The 27,085-nt window shown below is 40.2% G+C and overlaps 1 protein-coding gene across 1 annotated transcript in view; it reads right to left on the bottom strand.

The window, feature by feature from the left end:
- The window catches only part of Ireb2 (iron responsive element binding protein 2), a 44,897-nt gene extending 26,376 nt beyond the window's left edge, over positions 1-18,521 (bottom strand). The window contains exons 1-7 of the mRNA XM_051197500.1: positions 18,356-18,521; positions 16,888-16,977; positions 6,421-6,586; positions 5,412-5,549; positions 3,329-3,547; positions 765-834; positions 50-233 (exon numbers count right to left, since the gene is read on the bottom strand). Of these exons, the coding sequence (XP_051053457.1) occupies positions 50-233; positions 765-834; positions 3,329-3,547; positions 5,412-5,549; positions 6,421-6,586; positions 16,888-16,977; positions 18,356-18,374 (886 nt within the window). The 5' untranslated portion in view covers positions 18,375-18,521. The remainder of the gene's footprint in view (positions 1-49; positions 234-764; positions 835-3,328; positions 3,548-5,411; positions 5,550-6,420; positions 6,587-16,887; positions 16,978-18,355) is intronic.
- Between the last annotated feature and the right edge of the window lie 8,564 nt (positions 18,522-27,085).

Here is a 27,085-nt window from a genome sequence, read left to right as displayed (position 1 = left end):
GGTAACCCTTCTTAAAAAGAAACCAAATTATATGGAGGCATTTACTTACCCCACCCAAGAATCCCCAATCCATTCACCATGGTTATATGAGAGTCTGTGCCAACTACGCTGTCTGGGAAGAGCAGGTCCTTTTCTTCAAAAACTACTCTTGATAAATATTCTAAGTTCACTTGATGAGCCATTCCAGTTCCAGGAGGGATGACTGCCACATTCTTAAAAGCTCCTGAGCTCCACTACACATGTTTGGATTTAAGAGACACAAGTGTTAGTGTATTGTGTAGCTTTGTAGTCATAATCAAGATACAAATAACAGTGACACTAAAATATTAGCCAATATTCAACATAGCCAACTTCAAATTCACAATAAATACTAACAATACAGATATTGAGCCTATACATTCTGAAGATTAATAAAACCAAATCAAGCTGGGCAGAGTGGTGTATACCTATCATCAGTTATTTGGGAAGATAGAGGCAGGGAAAATCAGTTCAAGGCCACTCTCAACTGTGTATCAAGTTCTAGGTCAGGACCTGTGCTCTAAGACTCCAGGAAAGACAATGAACAGGACTGCCCATGGCTTACTTAAAACTGTTTTCATTATTATTATTGTTTAAAATATGCCACATATGAGGATTTCCATAATACAGTATAAGAAAGTTCCATGACTATAAAGCTTTTGTTAATCACAAGTTTAAATATTACAAATTGAACTATATCAGCATTTTATAAATGTTAATGAAGAATTCCCCCAAATCATTTATACCTTAAAAAATTGAAGCCTCTCTCGATTTCTGCCGAATTCTACTTCTTGATTTTTTAACACTGTCTCAGGTCTAAAAGGATGAAAATCTGGTATTAAATACATGTATTAGTAAAAAATCACTTGCCTCATATATAAGTCTTCATTCTTATACATTAAAAAAAAATCCCTGTAAGAATTTTCAGTTCCTTTTTTCAGATTATTTTTTCCCAACAAGAAAGCTCTTTCTGCCTCACACAGCACACAAGACAGCTTCCACACCAGTGCTCAGAACTCTGCTCAGACTGCTGTGGGAAGCCAGTCAGGTCAGGATGGGAGGAAAAAAGAGCAGCAAAAGGGTGCGTGTTCTCACCCCCTTGGCTCTTGTGCCAGCTAAGACAGACAGATGGGAATTAATACTGCTGACATATGAACATAGCCTTGTAGTTGAAAAGGACCTTTTCACAAAAGTCTTTTATTCAACTCTCACCTAAAACAGAAGGCTCTGCTTTATGTTTAAGTAGATCACGAGGGTTATCAATATAATTTACGTGAATTATTTAAAATAAAACAATTCACTTCTAGATAGTAAACAATACCACTTTAGCAAACTAATTTTAAAAATCTAATGGGCATTATAAAAAAAATCTCTAACTACTCAAGTCATTTACTTTACCTAACAGCTGATGACTTTACCAGAGTATCAGTAAAAGTAAATTTTTTTTATGTCATCTAGGTTCTAAAAATAATTCTTTGTGAACTTTTTTTAAACCAAAGATCATTTTAATAATTCACAGCCAAGTGAACTTTATAGCCACAGCACACTGTAGAGATTTTACCCAGTTCTTAGGGAACAGTACTCTAAAAAGTTACTCCTATTATTTTTACTTTCCAAAGCACTTTGTGCTACAAAATGTCCTTTGTGTGTTGGATCATAATATGACTTCAAATTAGACTGATTTTAAGGGCCAAATGGTAAACTCTCAAACACCTCACTCTTCTATTTTGTCTTCAAATTACAATTAGTACTTTATTGATGCAGAAAGTAAGATTCACTATTTTTATATAAGCAGAAACTACAATTTAATATCCTGAAATTTAAAATCAAATTTGAGTTTAAATGTTATACCAGGTTACATCCTTAGAAATAAAAACACCACAGTTAAAGATAACTTTAAAAAAATCAGTTATCTGGGGGCTAGAGAAATAGCTCAGTGATTAAGAACACTGACTATTCTTCCAAGAGGTCCTAAATTCAACTCCCAACAACCACATGGTGGCTCATAGGCATCTACAATGAAGATCCGGTGTGCAGGCAGAACACTGTACATATAATAATTAAATAAATGAATAAGTAAATGGATAAAAATCAGTAATTTGTGAGGATGGATGGCTCCATACTTCAGACAGCATACTGCTCTTGCAGAGGACCCAGGTTCAGTTCCCAGCATCTAATGGCATCTCACAACCACCTGTAACAACAGTCCTAGGGGCTCTGATGCCCTCTTCTGGCTTCCAAGGGCTCCTGTGTGTAAGTGGAGCATTTAAAGTCATGCAGGTATACACCTTACATACAAAATAAAATTGAATTTTTGTATCAGTCATTTTGAATCAGTAAGCAATCAGAATGTTACTTTGTACATAAAAGGTGATACTTTCTCAAGTCAACACACTCTAGCAATCAGGAGAAATGGATATTAATAATGAGTTATTACATAAAATTATTGGACCCACACAGCAAAGGAGTCAGAGTACATTTAATCCTTAGGAAGGGTATAGGATATCACTATAACCTAAAGCTTTGTAAAAATACTAAACCAAGATTTTAGAACTAGACAGAACTTGAAAGATTCAATTCAAAGAAGACAAAAATCACTGCATCATTTGGCATTTATCATGCAAATGTGTAAATATTTTTCTTAGTTACTTAAAATCTTACATGTTTTAATACCTCTTAAACCAAACGTATTCTTATTATATTTGTTTTTATTTTATTTTTATGTGTATGCAGGTGAACATATGTCTGTGTACCACACCCATGAAGAGCCCACAGAGGTCAGAAACGTTATCTGATGCCCTGGAATTGGAAGTTATAAATAGAGGTGAACCACTGTGGGTTCTGGAAATCAAATCCCAGCTCTCTGCAAGAGCAGCAAGTGCTCTTAACCATTAAACCATCATCTCTCTAGCCCTGTTTACTAATTTTTTAAAAAAAGTTAGTAACTGACTAACAAAGAGCAACAAAATAACTTTGAAGCTTTATAGCAGGTAGGAATGGTGGCACACATTTATTTATTTATTTATTTATTTATTTTGTTCTTTTGGTTTTTCCTTTTTTTCAGTGTATCCTTTGGCTGTCCTGAAACTCAGAGGTCACCAGTCTTTGCCTCCTGAGTCACTTTTTTAATAACAACACCTGGAAGGCTGAGGGAAGAAGAATGCCTAGAGCTTCAGGCCAGCCTGGCTATAAAAGCAAATTAGAATACAAGTTGTGAAGGCAATGCAATAGGACTCAGACATAAGAAGTATGATTTTCTTAACTGAAAAATAACCTGGCACTGAAAATATTAACAGAAGCAATGTCATACTCAGGCACTGGTTGCAAATGAAAAGGACACAGGATGGGTGTATTCTCAATCTGTGAAGAAAATGTTCCTGAGTTTCGGCTTAGGTCTCCAGAATCACATGATCCTCGGCAGGTAGTCTGTCCTCGGCATGGAAGCTTCTTAGGCTGCACTTTAAGTGGGGAGAGCTTTCCTACTTTCTGCAGGTCACCACCTCCAGGATTTGGTGCATTCTGTATTGCACTATTATTTCAGAAAGGAAACAAAATAATAATTTACAAATGAAAGAAATGTTAGCTTAAACAAATTCACATCAGCAACACTATCTGGAAATGAATGATGTCCAAAGGCTTTGTAATACTTTAAAAGTAACTGGCCTCCATAATTTCATAGGGACTGCCACTAGGTATGGCCTTGTTGTATTAGTGTGTCACTGTGGGGGTGGGATTTTAAATTTCCTATGCTCAAGATACCACCCAGTGTCTCAGTGGACTTCCTGGTGCCTGCAAGATGTAGGACTCTCAGCTACTACAGCACCATGTCTACCTGTGGGCCGCCATGCTAATAATGGACCAAATTTCTGAAACTGTAAACAAGCCACCCCAATTAAATGTTTGACTTATAAGAATTGCTGGATAGAAACCATAAGTAAGAGAGGCTTACATTTAACTTGTTATTAAAAGAATTATTTCAGGTTATAAAAGAGAAAAAATAAGGTAGGATAGTGGCACACCTATAATCTGAGGCAAGGGGATTGATAGGAATTCAAGGCTAACCTTGGTTATACAATAACCAAGTATCTTATGAGACACTGTCTCAACCACCCAAATGGAAGTAGTTTACATTCATGAAGGTTAAAAACATAACCCCCAACACCTCCTATAACCACACACTTCCCTGCTGCCCTAGACAACGTGAAATTTCTTCTAATTTGACATGCTGGAAAAGGAGAGAGGATTTTTGAGACAGAATCTCACTATGTAGCCTTGGTTGGCTTGGAACTCCCTATGTAGACCAGGTTAGCCCTGAACTCAGAGATCCACCTGTCTGCCTCCTGAGTGCTGTGCTTAAAGCCACTCTGGCATAATCCTTTTTTTATATTCTATACCAATATGAATAACTTTGAGCAAGTACAATATACTTTTTTATATAACAACTTTAAAAGAACATACAGTTTTGGTTTTTTTTTTTTCCGAGACAGGGTTTCTCTGTGTAGCTTTGGAGCTTGACCTGGATGGAACTGGCTCTGTAGACCAGGCTGGCCTCAAACAGAGATCTGCCTGTCTCTGCCTCCCGAGTGCAGGGATTAAAGGTGTATTCCACTAATGCCCAGCTTTTTTTGTTTTTGAAAGAACGTAAAGTTTTAATATACGGTATTGATTTTTCTCAAGAGATAGAGTAAATTTCAGTATTATTCCATTATTCTACGGAATGTAAAAGGAAGACTGGAGTGGGACGGTGGTGGTGCATGCCTTTAATCCCAGCACTCAGGAGGCAGAAGCAGGTGGATCTCCGTGAATTCAAGACTAGCTTGGGGTTATAAGAGTGAGTTCCAAAGCCACAGAGAAACCCTGTCTCAAAAAACACAAAACTTACTTCAGTGTAAGTAAAGAGAGCTTTAGTGGACTCAGTACTTTCAATCACTAGTTTAAGGCAAATCTTTAGATTCTCTCTAAGTACACTAAAATTCAAAATGGAACTGAAGCTGGCTGTGGTGGTGCAGGCCTGTGATCCTACCACTTGAGAGAGGAAGAAGAGGCAGAAGTCTGAGGCCCGCCTGGTTTATAAATGGGGTTCAAGACCTATCAGAACTAAATAACAAGATCCTGACTCAAAAACAAAAACAGGAGAGAGAAAAGTTAACGTAGATATCCATTCCAAAAAGCAAGTTATAAGCATAAACACTTCTATCAAAGATGGTAACAGAAATACACAAATAGGAAAATAGCTTTAAATTCAGAATAGTAAGTACAAAAATTACACTAATCCAAGTCACAGTTTTTTCTTTAATGTACCAGTCAGTTCTGAGCACAACAGGATTTACTCTGTGCCAGAGCCGCTATTTCTCTACCTCCACACTACCCACTTCCAGTCTTTATTGTGGTACCATTTACTGAAGTCGATCTGCAAAGAATGGTCAACTGTGAGATCTGTCGGACAGGCAGGGTGGACTTCCTTAGGATCTCCTCCAAGACTTTTCACTGCCTCTCTCATAGCAGCAAAATCTACCATTGCCGGTATTCCACTAAAAAATAAAGACCAATCAAATTATAGGTTCAATTCCTTAATATGCATTTGTTTCCATTTTTAAAAACTACCTCTTTTTAGTTTATTTTTGATAATGTACTTATGATCTAAAGTTAGAATCAACCCTAATGGTAGCTGAGAACTTCAGGGGTAGAACTACCAACAACAGAAGAGATGACTTTTGGAGGTCTAAGTGAGCACCAGAGCTGGCTGTGTGACTCTCTCCTCTAGGTCCTTTCCCTCAGGCATGATCTCGAAGCTATTCATACTAGTGTTACCTGTGTGTGTGTACACAAATATGGCCAAATGACTTCAATATCCTTCATATCAAAGACATAAGGCAAATATGACACATTGATGATACTATATATCAGTGGCACATAAACTAGGCTCGTGTGAGTGGATGAGGGGGATGTTCCATTTAGTTCAAGATTCAGACTTCCAATAAATATCCCATAAATGGCTAGAACAGGAAGGGTCAGTCTTTCAGGGTACTGGAAAAAAATCTGTATTTTGGAGCTGGAGAGGTGGCTCATAGGTTAAGAGTACTGACTGTTCTTCCAGAAGACCCAAATTCAATTCCCAGTACCTGCATGGCAGCTTACAACTGTCTGTAACTCCAGTTCTAGGGGATCTGATACCTTCATATCAATGCACATAAAATAAAGTTAAAATAAAAAATATCCCTACAAAAGAAAATCTGTATTTTATTCTGGAATGGGAGGCTACATATATGGAGGACTGTGATATGATTAAGAATTTTAATCAAATCATCCCATACTGAGGATTCCCTCGTGGGAGTAAGGGCGTCAAGCTAGAGACAACTACACTTGCAATACAAGTAATTTAAGAATGAGGCTGTCACTCACGTAAAATCTTGAAGAACAACACGGGCAGGGAAAAAGGGCACTTCAACATTGCTTTGTTTGGTTTTCCAGTCCAAAATGTTCATAACATCTTCCTTTTTCATGAAAAAGCCATCACAATTTCGTACAGCAGCTTCCAACAGAACCCGTATTGAATAAGGCAGAATATCTGATTCAAGACAAAAATATTACTATAACCAAGAGAAGAGTCATATCTATACATTGAAAAATTACAATAATAAAATCTCTAGTATAAATATTGAAAAGGATGGAGTCTCAACTAAATACAATAATGAAGATACCCCTGTTGTCTCAGTCATAATTGTGAACTTGAAATAGCCTGAGGGTATACGTGTAGGGAATTGTCTCAATTATCAATTGATGGAGGAGGGTTTAGACCACTATGGGCAGTATGAGATCCAGGGGTCCAGGCAGGTAGTCTTGGGTTGGAGAATAAGTGAGCCAGAGTGCAACCAGAATACTGGCTGTGACCTGAAAGTGTTAAGCTAAAATAAACCCTTTCCTCCCAAAGTTACTTTCAGCCATGGTATTTGTCACAGCAATCTAATTAAACTAGAATGCCTATTACATCTTAAAATGCAGGCACCAAGCAGACAAAGTGAACTAGAAAGGAGGGTAAGGCTACATAATCTCAAAGTCTGGCTCCAATGACATACTCCAGTGACTCCAGCAAGACTGAGCCACCTCCCTAAACAGTGATAAAACTGGGAACCAAGTGCTCAAATACCTGAGACAATGGGAGACATTTCTCATTCAAACCACACACACACAAAATAAATATATGGATAGTTTTTTAACTGCAGTATTTATAATCCACAAAAACCAACAGGAAGGAGCCAAATCAACATAATTTTAAACAGTATGATGTTCACACAAATATCTGGTTATGGGCTAAGCAGACCAAGCACTTGAAACACATTAGCAATCAGGACTGCCTGGGGCTTCTCAGTGGGCACGGTAGAAGCTGGATGGACAACTACATAGCAATGCTTCAAAATTCCAAGCCAAAATTATTTTCAGTCCTGAAATGTATAAACCGGGTGAACAATCAATAACCCTCCCCCAGGTATCTTCCTTTCTTAAGAAGCTTATAGAAGACATGCTCCATAAAGCAAATATAAACAAAAATTAGAAAACTATAAAATCTAGGAAATAGTCTCCAATACAGGAAGAAGGGTAAAGAGACTCAGGACAATGGTTGACAGAGACAGTGTAACCAGTATCACTCAACTAGAGTGAAGATGACGTCTTAGATTCAGTGCTAGAAAAGGGGTGTGGGGATAACAACAGATTACTTGATTGTCCATCAGGAGCACAGAACTTTTGGAAACCAGATGGGTAAAGACGTACAAAACTTAGAAAACTGAAAAAGGCAATCATTAACTTCTGGCAAAATATCTCCCCAGATCCCCCTCCCCCTTTTTTATAAAATCCAATCAAAAACACCTATCCCGATGTTATATTATCTCCAAATCGAAATACTGACTCCTTGAAGGACAATGGGGGGCTGAAAATAACTAGGAAGTTTATGAGACTCTTACAAAGCTAGGTCTATTGGTTGCCCTGTCTGGGCAAATTGACTTCATGTCTCTCCAGGAAAAGTCATACAATGCTACTGATGTCAGAACAGGACCAGGGACTGACAAAAACAAAGATGAGTTGGTAAGGAACTGATATATGGCTCTTGAGTGATAAGGAATGCAACAAAGACTGACATTTCTGACATTCTAAATGGAATTTGAAATTCCAATATGGCTCTTTGACTCTATGGCATAGGGCAGCTCTTTATATGGTACAGTATGTTCCTTGCTGTAGTGGCAGTTGCATGCTCTCTTCTATGGGTGATGAGGCATGCAACCAAGCTAAGTAGGCTGCTCCAGGACAAAATTCCAAGATGGCTGGCCTTCTCTACATGTTGTGGAAGAATATGCCTCCTTGATAAATGTGATCTGACAAAGTGCAGGGATGCCCTCAAATATCTGCCCAACTACAGAACACAATTCAGTCCCTGAAAATAGCTCATACTGAGATGGGCGCTTAAAGAGATTGGCACAGGAGTTACAGGTCTTAGCACCTCAAATCCAACTGTCTGCCATGAAAGAACTTGACCATTTACAGAAAATTTTTAAGTAGAAAAAAAAGACATTTAGATACTATTTTCCACATTAGCCAGATTTGACAGGAAAACGGGGAAAATGGAGGATGACATGGAGTATTGGCATGCCACTTCTTAAAGTTGGTAAGTAAATAGCATAAGAAAAGAAGAATAGAACTAACATCTGTGCTAAAAATAATCCTTTATGGGATCCCAAGACCTGGAACCCATGGGAAGAATCAGTCACTCAGTGAGAAGGCAGAGAATGAGATGAAATTAAGACGGTACCCCTAAGGTTTGACCTTTAGTGTCAAGGAAGGAAAATCCATGATTCAATGAAGAACCTGTGATAATCAGGGAATCCTTAGCCTCCGAATTGCTTGAATCAAGACAAACTTTTTAAGATGGTTGAATGGTTAAGAAAGACTTTTTAAGCAAATGAAAGAATTCCTCACCATCTGCCTTGTGATGAGGCTGTGGGATATGGATGTGGCTGGGAATCTGAGTATCATGAAAGCAAGGCTGAGTAATAAAATTACTCGTTCCCTTCTTCAAACAAAAGATGCATAACCTGAGGCATAAGGAAAATCAGTCCCAGAGAATTTACTAATATAAACCATGAAGGACACTAATGTACCATGATAGTCCAGTCCCATCCATAGCCGTCATGAAGACAATAAAGAAAGGACAACCATTACTGAGGAATCTGGACTTGTGAACAGCAGTATGTGATGCTCAGCTCACTGGTCCTGATAAAATTGTACAGACAGTTAAGAAGTTTTAGTGGTTCTGCTGAGCCCTATGGTAAGATGTGGTCTTTAAGAAACAGAAGAGGCTCTAGGGGATTTGAATGACTTAGAATAACATGCAAATCAGGTTTATAAAGTGCTAAAGCAATCAAGAGAGGATGAAAGGTTAAAGCAGATAAATGGCCTCTTTACTTTAAAAGCAAATGTGCCCAGTTTCATACAGAGTTGGTATTCTAGGGGGGAAACTGACAAGAAGCCAAACAGTACTTGTGAGACTCTGGAAGACTTTAAACTTGAGCAGTGTGGGCACAGATGAAAAGATTCAGTTCATGTTATGAGCATACTTAAATCATTTAAGTTTTCTGTGCAAAATACTAGGGTGGAAACTGCTCAAGAGTCCAACTGTAGCAGAAAGTGCAGTAGACAAAAGTTAAGTTCCACTTTCCTTTCCCTGGGCAGGATGAACAGCAAAAGCCAATGCCATCTAGTTCATGAGGTATGGGGAGATACCATAGCACAATGAATGACAACATTCAAGATGAGAAAGTAGGATGACTTATAAAGAATAACTGGATTACTTCTCATCCATCATGTTGTACCCAAGACTGCTGTTTTGAGGAAACAATGGATAAAAATAATGGGGTAATTCCATGGGATACCAGAATTTGCTTATGTGTTTGGTGTCTCTTTAGCTGTTGAATCTAGAAGCAAACTGTCAATTTCTTGGAAAGATACAGGTTAAGCCTTCAGAGATCCTGTCCATAGTCTTAAAAAAAAAAAAAAAAAATCATTACACAAGTGTCTTCAGAAAAGCATCAGGAAAGACAGTAAAATCAGCAGTTACGGAGTTTGACCAAACTCTATGTGGGTGAAAAAAAATGAATGTCCAGAAGCCATAATTATTTAAAAATATGCCACAGGCAAGTTACCTCCCTATAAGTTGCTAGACAGGCCCAAGTCATAAAAACTTACCACTGCTGTTACCTGCCACAAATAGATGGTAAGTCCTGCCGATGGTTTAACTGTAGGACATGAAGAAATAAAGCTGGAACTGAAACAAATGCTCTATCCCTATCTCTGTCACTATATAGGCTGCTGTGAAAACTGTCACTGACATACCTGCTTAAGTGTAGACAACTAACATGTCACTAGTAACAGTGAAATTCACTATCACTGATTACTGATTTGATTTAAAGCCCACTCCAGAGGGTAGGACCTGTGTTTGGTTTGTAAGTCAGGACAAAGATCTCTGGCTGTGGAGGCCATATACCCTAATGGGAGGCTGCTGCTATTGTTTTGTTAAACAGATGATATGTGCCCGTCTAAGACATTTGTATTTATTCCTGTACTTAGTACTGCTATCAGTTGTAGAGGGACTCCTTTTTAATTTTTTTGCAGTGGGTAGCAGTTACTGTATAGACTCAACCAGTCAAACTCCCAACAGCAAGTGACTATTCCTATAGAGTAGTGGCCCAATGCTAAACTATAAATGGGAGAAAATGAGATATTTATATTATACCCTCCATTTCCATCCAAGGCTCAAGGAATAGTGCTACAGAGGGTGTAGAAGAAATGTAAGAGCGGGAAGAGGAGATGGAGTGTTATGTAGCTTCATATTATGTTACGTATGTTATGTATCCTACATATTGAAACATTCTCTCCTGTAAAGTGGAGAGTGGCTGAGAAGATTCAGGGAGGAAATTCAACTTACAAGAGTCACAAGGCCTTTCCTATAAGCAGTAATCAAGTGCCAGGAGGGAGAGAGGAGGCTCTTTAGTCTATCAGCTTTTATGAACATCCCATGTCCCTGTAAATAACTCAAATTACCCCCCAAGTTCACTAAACATAACTGGAGTGGTCTCATTGGTCTGTTGCCAGTACCCTATCTGGAGTGGAGATGAATTTGTTCAAGTTTCCCCAAGAAAATTCATATAATACACAGCTTTTCTGCATTTTTAGTTAGTCTGTATCACTTCCCTAATTCAAGAACTGCTTTTTTAAAAATTAAGACAGCAATTTAATGTTTTTTAGTAAATATAACAGTTTTGCAATTAGCATCATGAATGCATTTTAGAACATTTTCATAAGTTCAACAATTTTCTTCATGCTCATTTACTGTTAATCCTCAACTTTAATCTCCAACTCCAGGATTGTCTATCAGAAAATCTATTCTTCATCTTTTCTAGACAAATGGAGTAACACAATAAAATCTTCTGTGTCTGGCTTTTTTCCTCCATTGACCATGCTTTTAATGTTCATTCCTACTATACTATGTATCTATAGTTAATTTTCTTTTACTAAATGGCACGCCATTATATACCAAATTGTATATACCAACTGGAGGACATTTAGGGTTGTACAATTTTTAGCTCATACGAACACTGCTTCCTAAGATCACTTGCTTTGATTTTTCTTGGGCACATACCTAAGAATTCCTAGGACCAAACTGTGGCTCACAACCATCTATGACTATAACTCGAGGGAATCCAACACCTTTGGTCTTCACAGGCACCAGGCACACACATGGTACACAGACATACGTGCAGGCAAAATACCCATATACATAAAATAATAATAAAAACATAAATACACATAAGTCTTTTAAAAGAATACTGTGTACATACAATAGGTAGGCCATATGATAAACATATGCTTAACCATGTTCATTCATTCACTGGTGCTAATAAGGGGTTGAAACCAGGGACTTATATGTGCTAATGCTATGGAGCTGCATTCCCGGACCCCTAACTTTTTATGAAACAGCCCAACTATTTTCTAAAGTGATGGTGTCCCTTTATCCACCAGCAATAAATGAGGTTTCTATTTCTCCATATCTTCCCTAATATTCATTTTGTCTCTGATATCACACCCACCATGGCTAGTTAAGAGTTCTAATAGTTTCTCAGTAAGTCAACAAAGTCAACTATTCCCTCTTTGAAACAACTCTTCTACAGACTCACACTTCCCCCTAGCATGTCATTTAAAGACAAGTTTCCCATGCCTTCCATAAAGCATGCCAAATGGCACTAAAATCTCTGTTTTCAACCTCTATGTTGAGACCCGCAAACCTCTACCTCCAAAAATATTTACATTATGATTCGTAACAGTAGCAAAATTACAGTTATGAAGTAGCATAGAAAACAATTTTATAGTGGGAGGCACCACAATATGAGGAATGTATTAAAGGGTCACAGCATTAGGAAGGTTGAGGACCAACCACTGCTATAGAGCAAAGAGGAGACATGCTTACTGCCCACTTTAAAGACTGAAGTTTCATTAGTTCTCAGTTTTGTAGAGCCACCCTGTATTACAGGTATTCATGCCCTATTCAACACCATGCCTGTTAGGAAATCAACATAGATAAAGTCACCTCTTACCCAATCTTAAACGTAGCAGTTCTTAACTAGGCATATTTCTCACACATTAGTACTCTTCCTAGAAGTTCCAGTTACTCCAATCTACCTACCTTCACCCCCAATGGGGATCTAACCTATCCTACTCCATCGATAACCCTAAAATATCTGCTGCAGACCAGAAACTACATGCCTAGTTGCCCTCTGAACACCTACTGGTAAGTTCCCCTGCCTGGTTTTGATAAGACTATATTTTTTTTCTCCACTATCTTTGTATATCTGGAAGCTATTATATTTTCTATAGACACATTTTTCTTTATAGCCTATGGTAGAGACTGGAACAGCATATACAAAGAACATGAAAATAAAAGTATGTGATGCAGGTAGAAAGAATAGCATACTTTCAATCTAACAATACTATGTATCAATAGCTTGAATTTAAAATGTATCTATGTTAGAAGCCAGGGATGTAGACCAGTGGTATCACATTTGCTCTGAGTTCCATCTGCAAGGGAAGAGGGGACAGAGTAATCATAAAGAGAAAAGCTAGTAACAACTTTATTGTGTAGCCATTAAAAGCTGTAGCAAAGTACAGATAGCCATTTCTACTGGGACTCCTGATCCCTGACTCAGAAACCAAGCACATCCTGATAGCAGGAATACCTGTATTGAATGACATGGAAAAATGTGCATATTATTATTAGGTGAAGAAAAAAAGGTCACAAAACAATACACATTGTATTTTCACTGTAAGAATATTCATGTTTTTTATATGTACATAAAATGTGACTTTCTATTTTATCTGTGAAGGCCTTATCTTATTTGTAATTCTTATAAACCACAAAAATTCTCCTAAAATGTTAACAGATTTTCTTTCAGAGACTGCAATGTAGGAGTTGGTTTCTGGTTTGTTTTTTATAATGTTAGAGATCCAATCCAGGGTTTTGTGCACGCCCTATCACTGAACTATACCCTCAGCCCTTGGTATTTGGAGACAGAATCTATGTAGTTCAAGTTGGCCTTGAACCCATGATCTCTTGACACTGAATGGCAGAGAAGTGCTACCATGCCAGGCTACAGGGTAGGATATGAACATAGTGCTGGCTATGTTTCTATTTACTATGTTTAAGAAAGTAAGTAGTCAGGAAGGAAAAAAGAAAAGATAATGCTATGACCTGAAATAAAGGGTCTGAGGCTTAATACAAACTAAAAATGTAAACTCTACCTAGCGAGTCTCTTCACTGCCTCCCCATTCCTAACTACTTCCTTTGTGCTTCTCTAAGACTGCTCGCTTTATTCTGAGGCTGACTGCCTTCCACCTGCCCTTTGTTCAATGGCAATTCAACTGCTTCAGAATGTACCCTCTCTAAGCAACAGACTGTTCTCTGCATTGGGAATATGCATATTCTTAATTCATGGAAGAGAGTCACCAAGCTCTCTTAACTTTCTAGTCAATATACTAAAAAGTACCAAAGAGGCAATACAGAACTTTAAAAAAGCAGTTTTCCAGGATGTAAATTGTGTCAGTTCAAAATGTAGTCAAGTCAACGTCTCAGGAGTGTCTGCTTCCATACTGCAAATAAAAATTTGAGAAGCAAAAGAAAAAGCAGACTCAATCTGTGATTGAGGCTACCATGGTCTACACAGTAAGTTACAGGACAGCTACAACTATGTAGGAAGACTGTCTCCAAAAATAAAGAAATTATAAAATAATTTATTTTAAAAAAGATAAAATGACACTGAAACTAAATCAATTTCTGTTACACCCTGTCTAAGGACTAAGAAAGGGCATTAGGCTGGTGAGGCAGATGGTATAGGCTGGCTTACTCATCATTCATTCTCAGCCATTTCTACCTTTTTTTTTTCTTTATCAAGAAATCTTAAATTGTTTTTGAAGGTATTTTATTTATTATGGTTATAAAATAACCCTTGTAATTCTGAGAAAATGATACATATAGATGCCCATAACAGTCCATCTCCCATCAGACAAATTAACTTTTATACTATTAATCATCACCTTTCCTTATAACTGCTTTTGATTCCCAAGGGTTCTGTGTTTATAGGTCATCTTCAAGTGAGCACATTTCCAAAAATTACCTGTAAGAGATTATTTATTCTCAAATACAAAAAAACTACACCTGTATATGATATTTTATAAATTGTTCAAATTGGGTTTAAAAAAATTTTATATGGATGAAGTTGCAATTTCGTTAGTAAAGTACTTACTTGGCCTTTAAGAGGCTCCAGGCTTGACCTCTACCCCTGCCTAAAGCATGTGTGGTGACACACACCTATAATCTCAGTACTTGAGAGACAGAGGCAGAAGAATCAGAATTTTGAGGCCAATCTGGGCTACATAGTGAGTTCCAGAACACGCTAGGCTACATAAAATTCTAGCTCAGAAATAAAACCCATCAAAACCAGTTCTTTGAGGCCGGTGTGGTGGCTTAAATGAGAATGGCCCCCATAGGCTCACATACTTTAACAGTTGGTGCCCAGTCAGTGGAACTGTTTGGGGAGAATTAGGAGTGTGGCTTTGTTGGAGATGGTGTATCACTGGAGGCAGGCTTCCAGGTTTCAAGAGACCAGTCCAGTGCCAGTGCTTTCTGAGTTGTGGTAGCGTCTCAAGATGTAGGCTCTCAGCTGCTGCACCAGCACTGTGCCTGCTGACTGCCTGATGACATGCTTCCTGCCGTGATGGTTATAAACTTTTTTTCTCTAAGTAGTCTTGGTCATGGTGTCTTATCATAGCAACAGAAAAGTAACAAGACAGACACAATCAGATATATTGGAAGAAAAAAATTTACAACAGAGATCAATGTTGGGTTCATTATTGATTTCCACCTTATTTTCAGAGAGATAGGGTCTCTCACCTAGAGTGCTTACCATTTTGGCTAGACTGGCTGGGCAAGTAAGCCCCAAGGACCTGCCTGTCTGCCTCCCCACAGCCGGAATTACAGATATACATGACTATGCTCTGCTTTGTACGTGGGTTCTGGAGATCTGAACTCAAGTCCTCAGGCCTATGTGGCAATCATTTTATCCACTGAGCCAAAGACCCGTAGCCAAAGACCTCTCTCCCTTTTTTGGTAAACAATTTTCTAAAACCATTGCAAAAGCATCAGTTAAGGGATAAAATAAATGTGAAAACCATGAAGAATAAGGAAATAACCAACCTCTCTTACCTACAAAATATTGCAACAGAAGGTATAAAGGCTACTACTGTCATTCTGGGGGCTAGTTAATTTTTAAGAGCAATCTAAGATGGGGAATCTTCTAAGATATTAAAAAATACCTATATTGTCTCACAATGCACCCAAATACATTGTGCATAACAATCTAGAATATTTAAATTCATAAAAATCTACATTATTTATAAAGGAGGACTAAAACAGGATTAAAGAGAATCTCTACAAACTGTGTGAGGCTGATCTTTTTTTTTTTTTTTTTTTTTTTTCATAAAGCTTTTACAGAAAAGTTCACTAGCAACAATTCTTCCTAACAGGTCTTCAGTCTGGTTGCAAAGTTACTCAACTTTCAACTAAGTCAAAAAGCTGGGCTTGATGGGGCATTCTTTGGATTCCAGCACTTGGGAGGCCAAGAAAGGAATGACAGACAGTTCAAGGCCAACCTGGGACATTTATGAGACCCTGCCTCAAAACAAAACACAACTATAAATCAAAGTCTAGACTCCATCCATCCAATGGTCAAGAGGTTAACCACGTTCATTCTTCTGAGAACCTGATGAAAGGTTTGATCCTGATTAGGAATGTGCAAATGTTTACCCATGTGTCAGAGAACCACAATTAGTAGTGAAGAACAACCCAAACCAGGGGACTCAACTGATAATTCCATTTAAAAAGGATGTAAAGATTAATCAGAGGCTCTGAGCAGTGGTGGCACATGCCTTTGAGCTCGGCACTTGGGAGGCAGAGGCAGGTAGATCTCTGAGTTCCAGGACAGCCAAGTTCTACAGAGAAACCCTAACTTGGGGGGTGGGGACGACGACAAAACACAAAAACAAAGAAATAAAGAATAACCCCGGGCACTTGAAAAAGTTAACACACGCTTTAAAAGGGTAAACTAAGGTATGGATTTCCAGTTTCCTCAACCCAAGGGAAGGTTTCTAAATAAGAAATAATGGTAGGTGTACCTGTTACCACACGAAGAGATAAAATGTCTTCAGCTCTGACTGACCAGTGCATTATAATTACTAGAAACTAAAGTCCAAGAAAATATAAAGCAACATTACCATACTTGGTGCCTCCAAGTTTAGGTAAATTGAAGAACTTCTTATGTGGTTCGCCACCTAATGTTTCAATAAGGTACTCAAAGGTGTATCCTAGAAGAGAAAAAAAAGAGCAAACTCTTCATCAAACAGTATCTTATTCAAAGAGAAAGACCCAAAAGTTCGATCGGAAAAACTTGGTGCAGTGATGAAAATGTTAAATCTGCATAATCCAGTGAGGCCCAAGTAGCTTAACTATGGCTGCAGTGATGGAGGAGCTGACCATGACACATTATACACACAGGTTAGCATGTCTCCACCATACCAGGACAGCACAATTCTAAATTGTGACTTGTCAAGCAGAAAACTGGTAAAATAATTTACTATTTTGTCACTGAAACATGGAATGCCACTGAAGCCCAGACTGGACTTAAGCCACTGGGCGACCCACGAGTGCCTCCAACTAGAGGTAATCATCTTCTCTCTTATCTCCTAAGTGCTGGCATAATAGGGATGAGCGAGCCACCATGCCCACTTACTGGCTTTTCTATTTTAAAAATATGTTAGATGTCCGGAAAGAGACAATAAGGATGGTTTAAATGGTGTATAAGCATTCAGAAGGCATGCCCCGAAAATTGCTTAAGTACACAGAGAATGCTTTGAGGAAACCATGTTAGGTTTTCAAAATAATCAAAAGACAATTAACAATCCAACAATAGTTAGAACACTAAAGATTTTCTTTAAAGCGACCATCAAAATATCTAGATAAATCGGTACATTATATTCTCCTAAGAGATATGCCCTTATGATCGTGCACTGATTGAATATGCCCCCACTCTCAGTGTTGTGGGGAAGGGTGAGGCAACCTTGGAGTTGAAAAGATTCATTGTGCAGACTCATTACGTGGATGGGCGGGACCCCTAAACACTGCTAATATCTTCTTCCAAAAAGAGAGGAGATAAGCACAGTCCACAGTGTTTTTCTTTTGTGGAAGGAGGTGGATGGGGGAGGAGATTCAGCGCTGCAATAAATAGTATGGGAACCGGTCGACTAACGTTCAGCCCCGACAGCCCCCTCATTCCACTTCCATAAGCAAAGAAAGAGGGAGGGACTCCAGGCTGCTGAGTGCAATGAACACCCAGCAGCGTGAAACCCAAACGAGGGGACCCAGGTCTCCCTCCTCAAGGCTCACAAAAGGGGGGCGGGGAGAGGGAGACGTGGGCTTGTCCCTGCCCCAGGAGTTACTCCCGGGGGCCTGGAGGCTGCCGGCACCAAGCAGCGGGCCCCGGCCAGCGGCGGAATTACCGCCCCGCTCGAGAGCGGGACGCGGGCGGGGAGGCCTAGCTGTCGCGGCCTCGGCCCCGAAGGGAGAACGACCAAGCCCCGAGGGCCATGGGAGCTCCCGGTGACCGTAAGAAAAAAAGCCAGGGCCAGGGCGGGCGGCAGCGCACGTCTCCAGCCGCCAGCGCTAAGGCAGCGGCCAGGAACTGACCTGCACTTGGGGAGTCCATCGCCGGAGACCATATTACCCCTGCGGGGAGGGGGCCGGCGGGGGAAGGAGGGGGAGGCCAGCCGGGAGGACAGGGAGGAAGGCAGGCAGGCGGACTGGCAGGGCAAGGAGGAAGGAAGCAGTCTCGCGCAAACACCGCGAGAGCCGCAGAGCTGGCCCGGGGTCTGCGTCCGCGCGATTTGCCGGCTAACTATCGCGAGATCTTCGGGCAGGAGGAAACAAAGAAAAAGAAGGGCGGAGCCAGCGAGTAGGCGTGTCCCTGCGCGCTCTTCGCAGTTCTTCTAAGCGGGAGGGGGGCGGAGCCTTGGGAGTTCGTAGGTTTGGGTACAGGGCGTTGTAGGGTCCCGTTATTTGGGTGTAGCAGGAAGTGTCCAATCAGGTTTTGAGGTTCAGCGACGTCTTCAGGGTGTCTTCGGAGGACAAAGTCAAGACTGGAATTCTTGGGAAAAACAGCTTAAGGAGACCCAGTTCTGCCCCCATGGTTAAGCCGCGATGTATGGGGGCGCTCACTGCGGATTCTCAAAAGAAGATGGCAGGGCTGATGGGACACATCGGCAATCAACTAATTGAAAGAATTAAAATTTCCTTGCTCTCCTAACTTCAGTCTTTCTCACTCCAGTAGCAGTTATCATGATGGTTTCTTCAGTTCCTCTGCCCCAGCCAGGGAGAGTCCTCTTACATCTTCCCCACTCCCATTCCTCCCCAGAATGGTTTTCACTTCCAGAAGTCCCACACCTTTCTTTAGCCGATCTTTCCCTTTGTTGATATATACTCCATCAGCTTCCATAATGCCAAACTATTCTGTACTTCCTGCTACATCTCAGTCGTCTGCCAGGGCCTTTCTCTGCCCAGCCATCGAATGTACTGGCACTAACTCTATCTCATATGTTTTGCACCAGATCTTATTTTCTCTGGCTCACTTCACCTCTCCATTGGCTTCAGTTTTTCGTTCATATGTTGATGCTTTCTAACCTACCCATAACTCAAACCTGTTCCCTAAGCCTAGAGGAGAATATCCTAATATTTTTTACTACAAGCACCTCATGTGCAAAAGCCACTCCAAAAAAAAAAAAAAAAAATCACCACCACCACCCAAGCCGGTGATTCCTTTTTGCTGCCCAAACCAGTGAATGGCACTGCCCAACCACACACCCGTACGTTGGCCTTGACTCCCCACCCCCTTCTGCTAATGATTGATAGATGTCCACTTGATCTATTTGCTTTCGGATTATTTCCCTTGTTACCACCTTGGTCTAGACAACTGTGTCAATCTCCTCAAAAAGTCTTTGGGGCATGGCTATTTAACCAAACTCAGATACCAAGAAACTGATTCGAGGTTTGAAATCCCTTCAGATGGAAGCAAGAGCTCATGCTTAACTTAGACGTCCAAGACCTGGTGTCTCACACCTATGGTTTATACCCTTGACCTGCTGAACTTAAGGCTGAGTTGCCTAGTGCCTCTAGAATATCTGTTTCCTTTTTTTCTTGGAACACTTACTTGTGTGTCGGGCTAACCCTTACTCATTCTTTAATACTCAATTAGGTTTTTCTTTTTCTCTTTTTAAAATGATATTTTTTTATGTACATCAGTATTTTGCCTGCACTGGTGTGTCTGTGTGAGGATATTGGATTCTCTGGAACTGGAGCTACAGATAGGTATGAGTTGCCATGTGGGTGCTAGGAATTGAACTCCAGTCCTCTGGAAGAGCAGTCAGTGCTCTTAACAGCTAAGCTATCCTTCTAACACCTTCTTTTTTCTTTTTTTGTCTTACAATTTAATTATGTGTATATCTATGTTCTACATGTTATGACATGTGTGCATGTCATGTATGCAGGTGGTCAAGGAGGCTAGAAGATGGTGTGGAATCATCTAGAATTAGAGTTAGAGACATCTGTGAACAGCAAGCGGTCAAAATTGCCAACCCATCTCTCAAATCTCACAGTTTTTGTTATTTAGTTTGGGCTTTTAAAAATAGTTTGTTGTGGGATGGAGAGATGGCTCAGCCATTAAAGGCTAGGCTCACAACCAAAAGTATAAAAATTGTTTGTTGTGGTCCTGGGAATTGAACTGAGGTCTTCTACAAGCGCAGAAAGTGCTGTTAACTGCTGAGCCATCTCTCCAGGTCCGGGACAGTCTCTTTCTTGTACAATCACACTACAACAATTAAATTCAAGTTACTTAGCATTGATACAGTACCATGAATATTTACATCTTATGCATTTGAATAATCAAACATTATTAATATTCTATAACCAAACACTGATGTAGTTTACAATCTATACTCAAATTTTGCCAATTGTTTTATTTTTGTTTATTTGTTTTGAGATACAGTCTTGCTATGTAACATTAGCTGATCTGCTGTTACCTCATAGCCCAAGCTAGCCTCAAACTCATGGCAGTCTTCCTACTTCAACCTCCCAAGTACTAGGATTACAGATATGTGACACCATGACTAATATTGTTTATCTATAAGCTTTTTTTTCACCTCAAAATCTAATCCTGGCTAGTCTATAACTTGGAACAGTTTCTTAGCTGTTTATTTTCCTTGGCGCTATTGATATTTTTCAATGCACACTAGCCAGTTCTTTTGCAAAATGTTCATTAATTGGAGCTTGCCCAATTGTTAGGTGAGTCCAACCTTTTGACATTGTGTCACAGTGTTGTCATTACAAAGTTCATGAAAATTTATGCAATCAAGTCAACAACAACAACAAAAAAATCAAGCTTAATTTACTTACAATTTTAAATGTTTTTCAATGGCAAAGAATGTAAACTAGCACCACCACTTAGGCCACTGGAATGACATCTACTAAGTGTGTCTCAGCAGTGCTACTCATGACTCTATGTATATGTTTGTAGGAAAAGCACTAGATTGATTACTGCTTATAATAGAATTTGAAGCAGTTTCCATACCTACCCATGGAGCATGGGTTTAAAGTGCAGAACACTCACACAAAGGTATGCTACAAGATGTTAAAAGTAACTTTGAGCCATATGCATTAACATACAGAATAAAATGATATATTTTGTTTTTAGATTTATTTTTAACAATTTTATACCTGTGTATAACGTATACCTCTCTTATACCCCCAACTTCCTCTGAAATAACTCCCAACAAGTCTCCTCCAACTTCCACCCTCCCTTTCATAGACCAGTGAAGTTAATTAGCGTTGCTTTCATGTACGTGAGGGTGGGTTTATGTACAGGATCATGGGCAACATATCCATGGCTATACCCCTGAAGAAAAATAGCCACCCCTCCCCCAGCAGCCATTACTCATAATGCCACGTATGGCCCAAAGGTTTTGGGTTGGACTCACCTGAGAGATGAAGCATTTGGGGTAGGAATGCTATGTCAACAATGCTGTGATACTGCACTCTTTCTAGAAGTAAGAGGAGGTCTGAGGTTTGGTAGGGGTGAGGCTGGAAGCTCGCTAAGCTTTTGGAAATCTAGTATGGCCATAGTGGTTTAAGCCCTGAGATCTGTTATGATCAGTCAATGCATAGTTTATCTCCATTGGCAACGCCTTTTTGATTGTTGATATTTCCAAAATAAGTAGTGTATAGTAAGGAAATAAAAAGCAGGATAAACAAGTACTTGCCATTCTGTGGGTTACAGTTGAAACCACTGCTAAATCTATCCATGGGTAAGCTAAGAGCAACTGGTTGCCAGCCCTTGTGTGAAATCAAAGAACCATGTGCAACCAAAACAGGTGTTCTGCCCATCTAGCAAAAGGAATGCAAATTCAGGGTTTTTTTTTTCTCTTCACTAATAATAGATAGCTAGTAGTTATTTTTTTTTTTTTTAGAAAATAGGAAAAATCAAAATGAAATTTTTAAGCTTTTAGAAAAGGAGGTAGCTAGGATTATGCTTGGGAGGCTGAGGAAGGAAGAAGGAAGGAAGAAGGCCCTGCGTTTCAGTCTAGCCTAAGCAATAGAGTGAGAACTTTTCTTTAAAAAGGGGGGAGGCAAGGTTTGAAAGTCACTGAAATCTCTGATGAGAGCAAGTAGTAAATGTTGATGCAGGCTTACACCTCCCTTGGAATTGTTCTAAGATACAAGACAAAAGCAAAAGAATATATATATTCATTCCCAGGCTCCTATGGCTTTTACTCCTCTTTCTAAGAGAAACAAAACAAAACTCAGACCTGCTATTAGTAAAAAGAATAAGAACTTTAAGATACAAAAGTAATATTATGTAAACAAGGAGCTAGGGGTGTGGCTCTATTAGAAGAGTTTGCTCAATCCCTAGCACCATATGAAACAGGCATGGTGGTACACACCTGTAGTCCTAAGACTAAGGCACATGCCCCTGTACACAAGTGCACAAACATGTACATACACAAGCATACAAGTAATATAAATCTTAAAAAAAGAATTAAGGATCATCTGCTGCCACAGACCTGAAATACATGAAATTCTGTCAAAATAATGACAGCAAGCCCCACCCTTAATGGATTTAATTTTCCCAACCCCCCCCTCCCCCGGGATGTTGCAGGTTTGATTAGTTGATAACCTACAGGAACAGGATTGATCATAAAGAAATGAAATGATCCATGTCACCCATAATATCTGCACTCAGAAATGGAGGCAGGAGCGGGAGGATTTTGAGTTCAAAACCTGACTGGCCTGGTATCAAGACCCCATCTCAAAATAAAACAAGAGGAAGAGAAGACGCAGGAGGGGAGGAGAGAGCAAGCATGTAGACACAGAGGGAACTTAGCCCTGTGAAGAAAGAAATGGTCCAGAGTGAGAAATGAGCACGAGATGAGGTGATCAATCTACAAGCAAGGGCAGACCTGACTGAATCCTTCCTGCAGCCTTCACAGGAAACCAACCCTGCCAACCTCCACCTAGGCTGCTAGCCTCCAGAACTATGTGAACTTCTGTTGTCTTTGTGTCACAGGAAACTTAAACTAATGCCTTCTTTGATTAGCTGGGGTATAGCAGAGACAGTATAGTCAAGAGACCTGGGGTTAATGCCATCTTAGGGCTGAACGTGGTGGCCCTTGCTCAGGCCCTGGCTCAGAATTCTTTTGAGAAGATGTCTGAGTTTTTGTGTTGACACATGAGTACTGGTGAAGGCAGAGAAAGGAGGTCTAATTAATCACTGTGACCACACTGGGCAGGAAAGATAAAGAGATTCAGTGGCTCTGGCTCCTCCATGTTTAGGGCACTGATATGAGCTTAGGTGGTAGAGTAATTGTGGCAGGGGGAGACCTATACCTAATTAAGCAGGCTTGGTCAAGCTGTGCGTGCTCTGGTTATCGAAGCCCTCATTCTGCTTGGCTTCCCAAGGCATTGCTTTCCACTTGAGAGAAAGCAGTTTGATTCCCACAAAGATCATCACTCCTGCTCTAGGAGCCTCACCATCATAGATTAATGTCCTCATGACATTTAGGTTATTTTTGGAGGTCTGGAACAGGACAGTGTAAAAGCTGACAGTAATGTCTGGGCAGGGATAAAAGTACGGAAGAGACTCCTGTAGCTCGCTTTGACTATCAGACGTTTGAATCAATGGACATTTCCCCAGGAGTCTCATGCTGAGAGAATGAAAAGGTAGAAGTCTCATACCAGTCAGACGAGGACTTGTCTTTTGGAAAGAGTGTTTACAGTTCTTTCTTGTCAGACCACCTCGAAGGAGACTGAAACAGAGACAATGGTGGATCACTGGTGACTGAGGCCATAACTTGACCAAGAATGCTTATTTATGCATACTTCTCGTCCTCTATTTAAAAACCCAAACTTGCTGGGTGGTGGTGGTGCATGCCTTAAATCCCAGCACTTAGGAGGCAGAGGCAGGTGGATCTCTGTGAGTTCCAGGCCAGCCTGGTCTATAAAGCAAGTTACAGGGCAGGCTCCAAAGCAAGACAGAGAAACTGTCTTGAAAAACCAAACCAAAATCCCTAAATTTTATATTAGGACCAAAGACAGAGCAGAGAGATGTGATGGTTGGTGTGAAATGTCACTTTAATAGGATCTGGAATTACCTAGCCTCTGGGCACATCTGTAAAGGCCTGCCTGCAGGGATGATCTTGATTTGGTTCGCTGAGATGGGAATACCCACTCACTGTGAGTGGCACTATTAACTGGCATGGGATGCTGGACTGTATAAAAGGGAGAAAGTGAGCTGAGCATAAACATTCACTGCTTTCTGCTTCCCATGAATGCAATATGACCAGCTGTTTCAAGCCCTTACTGCCTCAGCTTCCCAGCCATTACTAGTTCATACTCTCAAACAACAAGCTGGAAAAAGCCCTTTGTCCTCTGAATTGCTTTTGCCAGGGCCCTTTATTAGAGAAGCAGGAAAAGATACTTAGGCGGGGGGGGCGCACTGGGCCTCTTTCTTCGTTCTTCTCAATGTGGCCACATAGTTTTTACCATTACATGTCTGTATATTTGCCAAGTTATGTGTAAACCATGGCTCAGCCTGGTTTATCTGGGCATCTAGGGCCTCATGATGACTAAAGAAGATACAAAAAGGAAGGCAGAAGCAACAGACTTTTAGCCATTTCTGAAACAGGCACTTAAAAAGCTAAAAAGCATTGTCTCCTAGCTTGAACCCAAGAGGCAAATGAAGGCAAAGAGATATTACTGCCTTCATTTTGCATCTCCTTTATTTTGGCTGAAGGCATGGAGATAAATAATTGTCCTAAATCAAGTTATTTTGGGTCCCAGGAAGAGCAAATCCTATCAGAAGAGGCCACTTCCCACTCCCCAAGTAGGCCATTATCCTAGAGCAGAAGCAATCCCTTCCTGAGAGCCACCTTGTCCTTCAAGCACAAAGGACTTCTTAGAACCACCTTCCAGGTTGAGAGCTGAGGCCACAAAGGATACACGTGACCTCACCTTGACCAGGACTGCTTCATTATACATTTGTCTTGCTCCATGCTCCAATTCATCCTTTAAAACTCATATTAGTGTCTTAAAGATGAACTTAGGCTCACTGTGCCATCATGGCCTTGATCTGGACTTGACTTGGTTGCCCAGTCTTGTGATCACTATCAAAAGAACTGGAGAAGAGACACTTAAGTAGGGTAAAAGGCAGTTTTTTACAAACTAAACTGGAACACTTTCCAATCCAGGGGAGAAGGACCAAATGGCTGAAGGAATGTTGGGTGACATACATTTTATTATTTCTAACGCCTCTAAACCAGAAGAGTATTTTCCTGTCCAGGTGATTGACTAGTCCACTTGGATTAACTCTTGGGGAAGATGGACAACAATGGTATGTCTTTGTTCTTTATTAGGAAGCCTCTAGCTAGATACAGAGCCAAGCATACTTAATTCCGACCAGTAAGCATAGCCCTGCAGTTTGACTTCCTGATTTCATAAGCTGTTGACATCTTGGGAGGGGTCCATCGCCACCACCTTCAACCCTGCTAATATCTAAATAGCTACCTAGCAATCACCCTTCAAGAACCTTTGATCACATTTCAAGCATGTCCAACCTGCATCATACCTAATAGGAGACTGGTGTTGAGTCAAGCTGATTGTTTCTGGATGAAATGAGGTGGAGAAGGATTTAGGGTCTTCATTCTTGCTAATTTTCAGGCCTCAGATGATGATCAAAGGGACCAAGACAGATGGAGTTAAGCTGTCTTCCACCCTCCTACTAAGCTAAGTACATAAAGTTCAAAGACTAATAGGATCAACCCATCTCAACCATGAAAACCCAGAGGTCATAGCCAGATGTGGTGGTTCCCCTACCCCATCCCCACCTCTGGCTTTCTATACCCCTAGCTGTGTATAGGAAACTGGGTATAAGAAACTTATTTTGCTCTATGGAGTAGGCCATTGATGGGAGTCTCAGGTCCTAGTGACAGTTTTAGTGACTTCTTTCTGATTTCAGGAATGATCATTTGTCCCAGAAGATAATACCTCTAAAAGCAAAGGAATCAGTAAGAGTAGACAGTTGTATGACCTCTAGTTGCTATAAAAAGGCAGTAGGATGTTTATTAGGTCCCTGGCCAATAGTCATCAGCTTGGCATGACTTACAAGTTGTACTTCAGTCCCTCAAGTACACAGATATTAAAATGAAGGCATCCCTGGGTACTGGAGATACTAGGTGCAATAAACCTAATCATGGGAAATCACTATGGGCTACTTAGGCTCAATTATGTATAACTCATTGTATATTACCTCCCTTTAAATCATTAAAATTATCTCAGACTTACAGATGAGGTCGAAGTTGCCTATTAAGATGATACATATTTTCCTATAGGCATCTCATTGAAAGATATTTAAGACATATGAAGTGTACTTGCTTAGGGTCAAAATGTTTTTAGTACTCGACCCTCATTCTTAAATTTAAACAATACACTTCATAAACCCACCATATGACATTGTAAAATAAATAAAATGTGTGTGTGTGCATGTGCACACACGTGCGCATGCACATGCACCCGAGTACTCGCTCACGTGCGTGTACACTCTGCTTGTGTGGGTGTATGCATGCACCTGTGGAGGCCAGAAGTTTTCTTTCCACATGATGTTGTTCTAAGAAAGGGCCTCTCACTGTATTTGGCACTCACTGATTGGTAGGCAGTCTGGCTAGAGAGCTCCAGGAATCCTCCTGTTCCCACCTCCAGTGGTACACATTGCCACTGGATCCAAACTTAGTTCCGTCATGCTTTCACAGCATATTACCCACTAAGCCCTCTCCCCAGCCTTGCAAAGGAAAAGTCTTTAACCTTTAAACCCTGCTGTAA

Source organism: Phodopus roborovskii, unplaced genomic scaffold (genome assembly GCF_943737965.1).
Source record: "Phodopus roborovskii unplaced genomic scaffold, PHOROB, whole genome shotgun sequence".
Classification (NCBI taxonomy): Eukaryota; Metazoa; Chordata; class Mammalia; order Rodentia; family Cricetidae; genus Phodopus; species Phodopus roborovskii.
Note: the sequence above shows the minus strand (reverse complement) of the source record. Positions and strands in the feature narration are given on the sequence as shown.